This window comes from Narcine bancroftii, chromosome 7 (genome assembly GCF_036971445.1).
Source record: "Narcine bancroftii isolate sNarBan1 chromosome 7, sNarBan1.hap1, whole genome shotgun sequence".
NCBI classification, from domain to species: domain Eukaryota; kingdom Metazoa; phylum Chordata; class Chondrichthyes; order Torpediniformes; family Narcinidae; genus Narcine; species Narcine bancroftii.
In genome coordinates, this window is record NC_091475.1 from 30827112 (window position 1) to 30839378 (window position 12267).

The window sequence follows — 12267 nt, forward strand, 5'->3', positions numbered from 1 at the left end:
GGACATCTACCACCTAAAATGACAGAAGGGAATGAAAAGAATTGACTCAGTGGAATTTCTTGTTTATTTTTATTGAGTGACAACATTGTTTGACGGGTTTAATGTATCTTAGATTCTGAACTTTAAATGAATGGGAGGGGAGGTAGGGAGGGTGGGATGGGAAGAGGGAGGGGGGAGAGAAAATGACACTGTATATATTTGAAAAAGAAAATGTATGTATCTTGATCAATATGGTTTATAGTGTGAAAAATAAAAAAATTTAAAAAAAAATGAACTCCACTAAATTTGTCAAACAGGACCCGCCTTTGCTGAATCCAGGTTGCATCTGCCTGATGGATCCATTTAGCTCCAGATGCCTCGCTATTTCTTCTCTAATGATAGCTTCAACCATTTTCCAAACTACAGATTTTAAACTAACTGGCAATAGTTCCCTACCTTTTGCCTACATCCTTTCTTGAATAGTGGCATGACATTTGCCTTCTATCAATCCACCTGGACCAGCCGAGTCCAATTTTGGTAAAGTATCACCAATGCCTCGACTATAACTTCTGCTATTTCTTTTAATACTCAGGGATGTATTCCAACAGGATCAAAGGATTTATCTATCTTTTGAGCCTCACGTTTTCTAAACACTCCCTCTATAGTGATCGCTATTACATCCAGGTCCTCACCTCCCATCACATTATAACATCTGTCTTTGGCATGTTTGACGTGTCCTCCACCATGAATGCTGACACAAAATAGTTATTCAAAGCCTTACTCATTTCTTAAATTCCCAATATCAATTCTCCCTTCTCATCTTCCAAGGGTCTAACCTTTAATTGAGCCACCCTTTTGCACTTTATATAATTATAAAACATTTACTGCCTATTTTTATATTTTGTGCTAATCTTGTCTCATAGTCTACCTTCCCTCTCTTTATTCATGGTTCTTTGTTGCTTCTGAAAATTTTCCCAATCTTTTAGTTTCCAACTGCTCTTGGTGACTGTGCCTTCATATTTATTGATTTTATCTATCTTTCAACTAACATTTAGGACCAATTGCCTTTTGCAACTAGAACTAAAAGACTAAAGTAGTATTTTGAAGGAGAGCTCTAATAACATTCTGGTTAATATTTATCTCTCCAATAACATAACAAGATTATTTGGTCGTCACTGCATTGCTGTGTGTGGAGGCTTCCTTTTTTTTTGCTTTGAATTGCAATGTACAAAATGTTGCAACTTACTGGATATCGTTTTTTGGAATGCACTGATGTTGTGAAAGGTGCTATATCAGTGTAAATCTGCTTTTCTTTCTAACTCAAACTCAGATAATCTATTCGTAAGATGGAAGATATTTAACAATTGTGATTGAGGTGACCAAAGTAAAAATTGGAGTGTCAATCTGCACCACCAAAGTGTTCTGGAGTGGTCACACTCATGGTTCATTTCATACTGGAATTCACTGCCCCCTGAGAATAAGTGATGTAACTTATTTTAAGTGTGAGAAGAAAAATAATTTTTAAAAAACCATATGTTGACACTATAATGAGTTCAGTTAGTCCACTGTGCAACCACTTAAATATAACCATTCAATCAGCTTAACTGATTAAAAAAAAACTGAGGTGAAAGCCTCTGAGTGAGCAACTGAATCCAGCAAGATTTAGTCTGTACCATATTAGTTCAATTCAATAGTCTTTATTTACTCTAGATTATTGAGGGGAAATAAATAGCCTGAGATGCAGCTACCAAAAGTTATGTAGCAACACCTTTGGAAATCCATGAATGGACAGTTTTGGATTTGGTGTATGTTGATAATTCAGTCAAAGTCCTGGCATAACTAAATGTTACTCTGGTGGGAGTCAGAAATACGTGGTTTCTAAGAAAGCATTTTTATTATCACTAATGTGCTCTGGAAAGGTGGGAAAGAGAGAATTGGCAAATAAACAGGGAACATTTGTTCTGAAATATTTTAGAGACTTACCCGAAAGCTAAAAATATATAACCCACAATCTTTACTACACTTGTCATGTGGCAGCTGAGCTTTATTGGAAGCATTTTCAGAGGAATAAAGGAGAATTGTGAGACTTCATTTCAAATAGGCTGATTCTATCTAAGAAACAATGATGCCACGAGGTTATGATGCTTTAGCCCAATGCATAGACATGTGATGTATGACTTTAAAAAAAGTTAGAATGTTAGATAATCTGAGCAGAAGAGATACCAATGTTGCAGTGCCCATGTTAAGGATTATCCATAGAATAATGAATGTCAATTCATCTGAGAATGCTTGAGAGAAAAAAAATCATGTGTTAACCTTTGGACACAGTTTGCACAAAAAAAAATACCATTTTACTTCTGCCTAGTGTGGTGAAGGACTATTCTCAGGAGAATGTTGCCAGTAAAATACTGGTGCAACAATTATTTAAGGATGTTAGTTTCTGTATAAATTGCATTTTGCATAAGATAAATTGAGTGTGAATTACTGTATTTACAACAAATTACAGGGGGAAATAAAATACTTTCAGAGCGTACATAGCCCTAAAATTGTTAGACTGTGCTTTAAGCATGAATTCTCACTGAACAAGATTGCAGATCCTAAATCAAGAATGGAGTTCTGCAATATTCAGATTTTAACTCATTGAAGTTGGAGGTAATATTCTTTGGACCCCTAGCAAGGTAAATATTTGAGGCATTTTACAACTGGTATTAGTCGCAATGAGAAGCATATTTACAAAGAATATAATGGGTTGTTTTCCAAGTCCTATACTTCATTCCTCACAAATGTGGAAAGTTGAATATGTGAATACATTCATATCAAAGAACACTTGATTACTGTGCTTAATCTTCATTCGTATCATATTCAGGGCTGGAACAAAGCATTGTTTGAATTTGTTTATTACAATCAGCTGCTTCATTTTGACGCCACAATAAGCTGTTTCTTCCCATCTCTCAACCATTTACTCCAACGTCAAACCTATTCAGCTACACTCTGAAATAGCTGGCAGAATCACATACAATGGATCTATTAGTTTGGGTAGCAAGGTGGTACAGCACTTTGTGCTGGCTCCTTAGATGTCTGGGTTTGATCTTGACCTGAAAGCTTGTTTGCGTGTTCTCCCCATGACTTTGTGGGTTTCCACTGGATATCTGTGTTCCTTTCACATTCCAAAAAATGAGTCAGTAGAAGCATGGCAAAAGAATCAATCAGAAGTTGACGAGCATGTGAGAGAAAATAAATTGAAGAGACAAGGGAAACAAGACCAATGGGATTGCTTCGCTCAGAGCTGGTAAGGATGCAAAGGACTGAATGGCTGTAAAAAGCAATTTTATTTGCTGGAATGTGATCTTCCTGCAGTTAAGATTTGGATAATGATATAGCACATTGCAGTTCCAATGGTATTCCTCATCAAAGCACATGAGTCACTGAAAATCCCAAATCGTTCACAAAAGAGGCTTAAATTCAACAGGTGATTTTAAACTGAGTTATGTGGGTGGACTTTCTAACACCAAACTAAAGAAATACATTGGTAAAAATCTGTTGTCATACTGCCAAAAAGGCACACAAAAATCAGCAGAATCATGAACAAATAAAATTTAAATGTTTAATAATAACATACATGACAGTAAACTTGTTCTGATAATCGATTGTTAAGATTTTGATTTGAGCAGTGGGATCATGTTGGAGCTGGTGGAAATGTAGCCTATTTAATTTTGGGGGAAAATTGTGAAATGGAAAGTTATTTTGGAATATTAATGAATAGAATTGTGAAGATTTCACAATGGAGTAGATTTAATAAATATATCAAATTAAGCAAAAAACATCTGTTTTATGGGGCAAAAACTAAGTCACACTATGGGTCCACCAGAGCTGTCTAGTTCGTGCATCTTGGTAAGGAGATATACACTATATTGGTTCAAAATGGCTGGAGGAAATGAACTGGGCGGTTCTCCTTGATGTTTGGAGGCAAGTCATGGTACAGAGAAGGGTGCACTCAAAGAGTAAGAATGCCAATAGATTTATAGATAAAACAATTATTGTTGAAATTGCTTAGTTAAATAAAATTTAATTAGTGTTTTCTTTAAAAAATTGAGGTTGTCATTTCAGTCTACCTTTATAAATCTACAGAAAAATGTAATTGTAATTGACCAGTGAAATAAAGCTCAAAAGCATTTTATTTTTTACCAATCCAATAACCTCAAATGCAATTTTGCAATGATTCTTCTTTCTGCACTTATGGTTTTTGTCATTTTACAAATTTCCTTCTATGTTTATATTACCTATTTGTTGAATTAAAAATATGGACTCTCTGTGTTTAGGCATATTATTCTTTCCCCTCTTTTTTATAATTTCCAAATAATTCATTTTCCAACAATAACTGTAACTCTCATCTACCTACGTAAACATATTCAAAAACAGTCATGTGATCCTTGCTGATTTATCTGTGGCAATCCTATTTAGTGCGTAAATTTGGATACACCATATAATAAAGAAACCTTTTTATATTTTTGTTTTGACTGAACTGGGGAGTTTAGGAATTTGGGAAAATTTTTGTTCCGTTGATTTTGAAACAATTCAATTTTACACCGTGCTAAGTCATAAAGAGTTTACTATAGTTGAAAAATTGGTTCAGAATTTTATCAATTGTATCTTGAGTCCCCACCTGAGGATGCAGTAACTAGTTAAACCAATTTTCTTCCAGCTCCAGCGTGCTTTCCAAGACTACTCAAATGAAAGTAGAATATCCATTACTAAGATTTTATTCAATATTGCATTGTTTGCTGGTGTGTTGGACTCTCAGTCTGATTCATAAAATGACTGTTTTTGCATTTGGAAGTAAGAGTTTAAAAGTTAACTATAACAAAATATTGCATTAAATAGCACTTCTAACACAAAAAGTGTTTCAAAACAGATGCCAAAAACAATAAAAGTGATCAAAACTTGGTTGCAGAAATGAAGTTTTGCGGAAAGTCTTATAAGAGATTTAGGGAAGAAGTTTCAAAGCATGGTATCTGGCATGCCGATGACTTGGCAGGCAATGATGCAACATAGGGAGCACTGGAAAATTGAGAAGCAGAAAAAGAACTGTACTGCTGATGAAGTTACATTTGTAAGGAGGGAAGGTGAGGTAAACCAACGACAAAAGGGTAAAATTTGAGGCACTGGTAGTTAAAACTGTTCAACAGGTGTAAAGGAAATGGGCAACTGGGCCTCAATGTTGCATAGCACACAGACAGAAATTTTTAATGAATTAAAGTCTTCTACATTATGAGGTGGAAAGACATGGATGAAAATTTAAATATAAGATAATGTTGCATTGAATTGCTTGTCAAGGGCTACAACTAATTGTGATTGGACTGTGATTGTGATCCAAACTATTTTTATCTTTACTAAATGAAGGATCAGAGGTGGGATTCATTAACATTGAGATATTTCCTGTTCCACTTGTATTTTATGAGGTCTATCTTCAGAGCAATTGGCTAAAGGAGTCAAATTTCAACCTGAAAAGTCAATGGGATGTCAAAATTTTAAAGAGCACAAGATTGTCCACCACCAGGCTTGGTTATGGAGGTAGTAAAAAGGAACATTCAGTCAACTTGCTCCCAGGAGATTGATGAACTATTTTAATATTTTAATGAGGATTGGAGCCTCTGCTAAAGCTTTTGTTCAACAATGCAATTAATCCCAACTGCTTTTCTTCCCCAGACCTTGGAAAGGACAGGTAGACCAGGACAGATGCAAGAGAAACAATGTTTTTGCAACACAAGAACTGGGGTCAGAGATGCACAAATACATGTCTCGGTTCTCCAGACTTAAGAGAGTAATTCCGTTTGATCAGAATGCCCCCATAAAAACTATTTCCAACCAGGGATCACAACCTTTGCAGAGAGTAGAACTGAAACCCCCAATTCCTTCTCAGACTGACTCAACACATCACTGAGTGGAAGCCAAGTTTATAAATCAGACTGAGGTCTGAGTTCATGAAAAACTAACAGAGACACTGTGGAGTTAAAATTCCACAGCATGTGAATAGTTTCTAGTTCTCTTAGCACGCTCTGAGCATGCAAAATAAAGTATAGTTTAAGTTATTAGAAAAGATGATTACGCAACAGCATGTTTCACATCAGCAAACCACTGATTAAATTTTACAACATTTTTCAACACAAATTTCCCTTTTGAAATAATTGCATAATTATGTAGAATGTCAATATCCATTTAGTATTCATATAATTATGCCCTTTGAAACACACCTTTTTCCTGTGTTGGTTTATAAATTTCAACATTCATTACTTCGTGAGATACTTTTCACCATCTTACGAAGTGCAATACTGTGAGCTGAGAACACCTACTCATCTCATCAATACAATTCTATGACTTCCAAGCAGCTGTCTGTTCTGAATGAGGCAGGTTAGAACTGACCACACTTCTTTCTCGGGTTGCAGCAGAATATTAAGAAATCCCATTTCAATGCAAGTTATGGCTCAGAGATAAAGGCATCATTCAGATCGATAATTTTCAGTTTAAATGTCACTTCAGAGATCTCGCCTTAGTTCAAAAGCAGTAATAGAATAACGTTCTAAGAATTAAAAAAAACTCAAAAGTAGAAACATGCTAATATTATTGCATCAAAGTGAGAAAAGAGTAAATAAGCTGTAGATAATCCAGATACCTGCTGCGATAGGAGTTTTCTTCATCTCGGGTAAATGATGTTAAAATAACACTGGAAGTCGCTCTGCCCTTCCGTCAGTTTGTCGCTGTTTTCTACTAAGGATTTCCAATTATGCATTTTCAATTTTCTTCAACCTCCTCTCTCCCTATCCCCAGAATCAGCCTGATTTTCCCCACAGAAATCACATCATGATTTTCCTCCATAACCTGAACTATTACACTGCCTGCTGAACTGTGGTGTGAAAAATATTGTTTATGTAAAAAAAGATAACTTAAAACACAATGTCTTCAGAAAAGGATGTAAAAGCTGGTTATTTACTTCAAATTATTTTCCTCGGTTTTTTTGCATTTTTTAAAATTTGAAGCAGAACTAACCAGAGGCAGTTTCTTTAACTGATATGTTTATATTCAGCATAATGCCTCCTTCATAAATCTGAAGCTTCTGTTCCAGTTTTATGATATTAAATATTAAGAGCCTGGAATTAATAATGAAGGTTGACAGCTCGTCTTTAATGTCAAAAAGGAGTTCTTCCTTTGTCTTGGAGTCCAACAGTGCACATATTCAATTGAAGGGTGTTTCTGTTGTCAAGGTCTCCTGTCCCGAGACGTCATGGAGGATGTGTAAATTGCTCCTGTACCATCATCACATGAGTCCGAGGAATCACTTTCCAAATGGGCTATGTAACGCACTGGCCCAGGCTGGTACTCCTTAATCAATGTTGAATTAGAAAATCTGGACTGAAAAGCAAGCTGAAAAATTTAATATATCATGCACTGTAATAAAGGAATGATTTCAGGGACATGCCTGATAGAGTTTTATGTCCTTTTTTTTCCAAAAATGGCTATATGAAGAAATTTAAAGTACTTCTTAAAACACATATAGATCATGTCAAACAAAATGCACAGAAAAACAATTTATGCAACAAAGATCTCATAATCCTTTCAACTGATCAAAGGGATTGTTATTACAGGTATACCCCACTTTGTGAATACTTGCTTTAAGCAAATTCACTTTTAAGAAGAAAGCCATGTTCGCCTTTACGAAAGGATTTTCGCTTTTACGAAAAAGTGGCTGGTGGGGATGTCAAAACTCGCTGTCTTCCCGATTCTGGTAAGTGAAACTACACTGTACATACATTATTTCTACTTTATATAGGCTGGGTATTTATCATATCATTCCTGGTTTTAGTGTTATTTCAGGTTTTGTGTGTTATTTGGTAGGATTTGGTTTTTTTTTGGGTCTGGGAGCACTCAAAAAGTTTTTCCCATAGAAATCAATGATAATCACGTTCTCACTTTACACCATTTTGGCTTAAGAAAGGTTCCGTAGGAACACTATATTTTCATAAAGCAGGGTATACTTATACTTGAAAAGACAGCAGCACACTATTGAGTTGGTAACAAGGGAAGGGTTCAACATTGATGTAATGGTGTCACATTATTATTGCCACCATAAAAGGTGCTTTATTGATGCTGGACTTGGCTAAAATAAAATAATGAGAGCCAAAATAACAACCAGGAAGTAAACAATAAAATCAGATTTATTGAAAAATGATAGAAAAAATGTTCACAAAGATAAAGAAATGAAAAGATTACATTGAAGGTCTGAGTTTATTTAAGAAACTAGAAAGGCTAAAAGGAGAGAGGAGGTAGTACTGGCTATTTTAAAGAAAATAAAGGGGGATAAATCTCTGGGCCCTGACAAAATATTCCCTAGGACCTTGAGGGAGGTTAGTGTACAAATAGTGGGGGGGGGGGGGAGGATCTGAAAGAAATATTTAAAATAACATTAGCCACAGGGGAGGTGCTGGAGAATTGGAGGGTAGCTCATATTGTTCCACTATTTAAAAAAGGCTCTAAAAGTAAAGCTGGTAATTATAGGCCTGTGAGTCTGATATCAGTGATAGGTAAATTAATGGAGAGTGTTTTTAGAGATGGTATATACAATTAATTGGATAGATGGATTGATTAGGAGTAGTCAACATGATTTTGTGCATGGTAGATCATGTTTAACAAATCTTAGTGTTTTTTGAGGAGGTTACTAAGAAGGTTGACGAAGAGAGGTTGTGGATGTTGTCTATATGAACTTTAGTAAGGCCTTTGACAAGGTTCCGCATAAGACGTTAGTTAGGAAGGTTCAATCATTAGGCATTAATTTTGAAGTAGTGAAATGGATTTTTTTTTGATTGGAGCTATTTATTTATTTATTTGATGGTAAATAAAATTTCTGAAAAAGGACTCTGGACAATCTCTGGTCTTTCTTACATCATGTATCTGCTTCATTCTTTCTTGGGGCTATGGGGGGGAGGGATATACACACACACACACACACACACACACACACACACACACACACACAGATAGATATATATCTACATCTATCTATATCTATATATATATAGATATATGATATATATAATCCCAAAATCTATATATCTATCTATATATATCACATGTGTAATGGATTACACTATTTAAAAAAAATGTATTGTATATTTTATTTGGTGGTTAAAACTTGTAAGTAAATATTCAAATAAAAATGCATTGGTTGGATAGGATGTGCCAGAATAGTGGTGGAAAATAGTTTGTCCAATTGGAGGCCGCTGACTAGTGGAGTGCCTCAGGGATCGGAACTGGGTCCATTGTTGTTTGTCATATATATTAATGATCTGGATGATAGGATGTTAAATTGGATTAGTAAGTATGCAGATGAAACGAAGATTGGTTGTGTTGTGGACAGTGAAGAAGGTTTTCAAAGCGTGCAGTGGGATATAGGTCAGTTAGAAGAGTGGGGTGAAAGATAGCAGGTGGAGTTTAATACTGATAAGAGTGAGGTGCTACATTTTGGTAGGACTAATCAGCAAAGATCATGTATTTTAAATGGTAGATAATTGAGGAGTCCAGTAGAACCAAGGGATTTAGGCATTCTGGTACATACTTCCTTGAAAGAGGAGTCACATGTAGATAGGGTAATGAAGAAAGATTTTGGCATGTGGCCTTCATAAATCAGAGTATTGAGTACAGGAGTTGGGATATCATGTTGAAGTTGTATAGGGCATTAGTAAAGCCAAATTTGGAATATTGTGTGCAGTTTTGGTCACTGAATTATTGGAAGGTTATCAACAAAATAGAGAGTGCAGAGAAGATTTACAAGAATGTCACCTGGGTTTCAGGGTTTGAATTACAGGGAAAGATTGAGGGGTGATTTGATAGACATATTTAAAATTATGAGGGGAACAGATAGAGTAAAAGTGGATAGGTTTTTTCCATTGAGAGTGGGGGAGCTTCAAACATGAGAACATGGATTAAGATTAAAGGGGGAAAAATTTAGGGGAAACGTGAGGGGGAATTTTTTCACTCAGAGGTTGGTGGGAGTGTGGAATGAACTTCCAGCTAAAGTCGTAGATGGAGGCTTGATTTTAATATTTAAGGAAAAGTTGGATAGGTATATGGAAGAGAGAGGTGTGGAAGGTTAAGGGTCCGGGTCAATGGGACTAAGTGAGAGAAAGTGTTTGGCATGGACTAGAAGAGCTGAACTGGCCAGTTTCTGTGCTGTAATTGTTATATGGTTATATTTGTTGCCAATATCCTATGTTGATTTTATCTTAGAATGTACTTTCACCTTTGAGTAAAAGCTCTGGTCCTGTCATAATCACAGTCTTGTGTAAGCCATAGCAAATTTGGTGGTGTTGTTCCAGACTTTGTGCAGCGCCAACAGATCACTCACAATTCTCAAAAGCTTAAAGGGCAAATTTTCGACCTGAAATGAACTTCCCTTATCAACTCTGCTGATCTGCTTGGCTCTGGACAGGAAGAAGAGGTAAATTTTCTTGGAGACTGTAATCAATGGCATCGCAGGCCTAACAGTTTCCATATCCTTGTGTTTGGGTAACAAGTAGAATAATATTAAACAACTTCCGTCCATTGAAAAAAGTAAAGGATTATCATTTTAATACAAAGCAAGTTTCTGCAACATTTATTAGGATACTGTTAAAAATCTGCAGGTGTTTAAGTAATTCTGAAAGACTATGCTGAATAACTGTGAAGTAGGTGAGGTATTTTGGATTTTTAGCCTTGAGTGATGCCATATGACAGACTGAACCTCTGCCTTGAAAATATTAGCATAGAAGTGAACAGGGCTTTGGAGTAATTCCGCATGTTCCTCTGTCTTTTGCTTTGTGATACTAGTTTCATGGTCGAGTGTAGGTATAAATGGCTACCACAAGGCAAATGTGACCAAAACTTCACACCCAGGTCAAGATCCATTATTTAAATACACCCTCTTGCAGAAGGATGTCACTGGGGGAAATGTATAATTATTTCTAGGATGGTTGGTACTGCTGTTCCTTTCATGGCTGACTTGTTCAACAACTTGTGGTCTCTTTGATGACTAGATGGTCTTCATCCTCCAATTAAATTTCAATTAAGTGACCATATGACATTTGATAAACATCTGAGATTCCAGCTGGGCACAACACAACCCAATTCAGCTTTTGTAAGTAAAATTACTGTGACTTTTCTCTCTTTTTTAGCTAAGATTTTAGCATCGACATTCAATAGGGAGATTGGTCTATAAGAGGAACATTCACTTGTGTCTTTATCTTTCTTTGCAACTAAAGATATACAAGCCTTATTAAATGAGTCTGGAAGTTTTCCCTTTTCAAACAAATTAGTAAACATCACCTTTAAGTAAGGTGTGAGCCATTGAGAAAATAATATGAAAAATTCCAACCGGTCCAGATTGTAATGAGGAAATAACAGCTTCTTGCACAATAGATTCATCCAATTTGATTTGAATGTCTAGAGAAATATTGGGTATATTCAATCAATTGAATAATTTTTTCATCAAATTACCATCATTCGTATATTCAGAAGAATATAATTTGGAGTAGAATGTTTTAAATGTATTGTTTATCTCCAAATGATCTGAAGTCATAATACCATCATCTTTATAAACTTTTATGATGTATTGTTTAGCGCTAAATCCTCTCAACTGGTTAGCCAAAAACTTACCAGATTTATCACCATGGATGTAAAACTGACTTTTAGATTTCAAAAGTTGGCATTTGGCTAGGTATATTGAGAGAAGATCAAATTTTGTTTTAAGTTCAATCGGTTTTTGTAAACATCTGAGTTTTTAGTTTAAGCCTAATGTTGATCTATTGTTTCTCTCTCTCTTTGACGGAAGCCTGGAAAAATCTTGTGGGAAATATATGTAATTTCTCTGAGATTTTAGTTGATGTCAGTTTGAGACCAGTCTAAATAAGTGCAATGCTTGTAACTTAATGCAATACTTATAGCAACAAAGCTTATCCATCAGCGGAAAACTATTATTTCATGAATCTTCATTCAAAACACAGGCATTGAACTTTTATGAAATATATTTATTTAGCAACTGAGAAATATAATCTCCTAGTTGATAATGGTTGGCTATTGAAACTAGGATGTCACCTTTATGGTATTTTGAAGATTATGTGACAAAAACACTCTCTTACATTAAGAGTATACATTGTGTATAGGTTTTTCTTTGGTACTACCAATTAGTGTTAATTCTGCCTCGCCCACAGGAAAAAGAATCCCAGGGTTGTATGTGATGTCATGTGTATTCTCTGACAATAA

The 12267-nt window shown here is 35.4% G+C and overlaps 1 protein-coding gene across 7 annotated transcripts in view; it reads right to left on the reverse strand.

The window, feature by feature from the left end:
* The window catches only part of LOC138738687 (cyclic AMP receptor-like protein A), a 233758-nt gene that overhangs the window by 17549 nt on the left and 203942 nt on the right, over window positions 1-12267 (reverse strand). For 2 of the 7 annotated variants that reach the window (XM_069889386.1, XM_069889388.1), the window contains one exon: window positions 2886-7398. The exons of 2 other annotated variants lie outside the window; for them this stretch is intronic. In XM_069889386.1, the coding sequence (XP_069745487.1) occupies window positions 7234-7398 (165 nt within the window). In that variant the 3' untranslated portion in view covers window positions 2886-7233. Of the gene's footprint in view, window positions 1-2885; window positions 7399-12267 lie in introns of those variants that run through there. 3 more of the 7 variants (XM_069889383.1, XM_069889387.1, XR_011341679.1) reach the window with 2 other exon arrangements.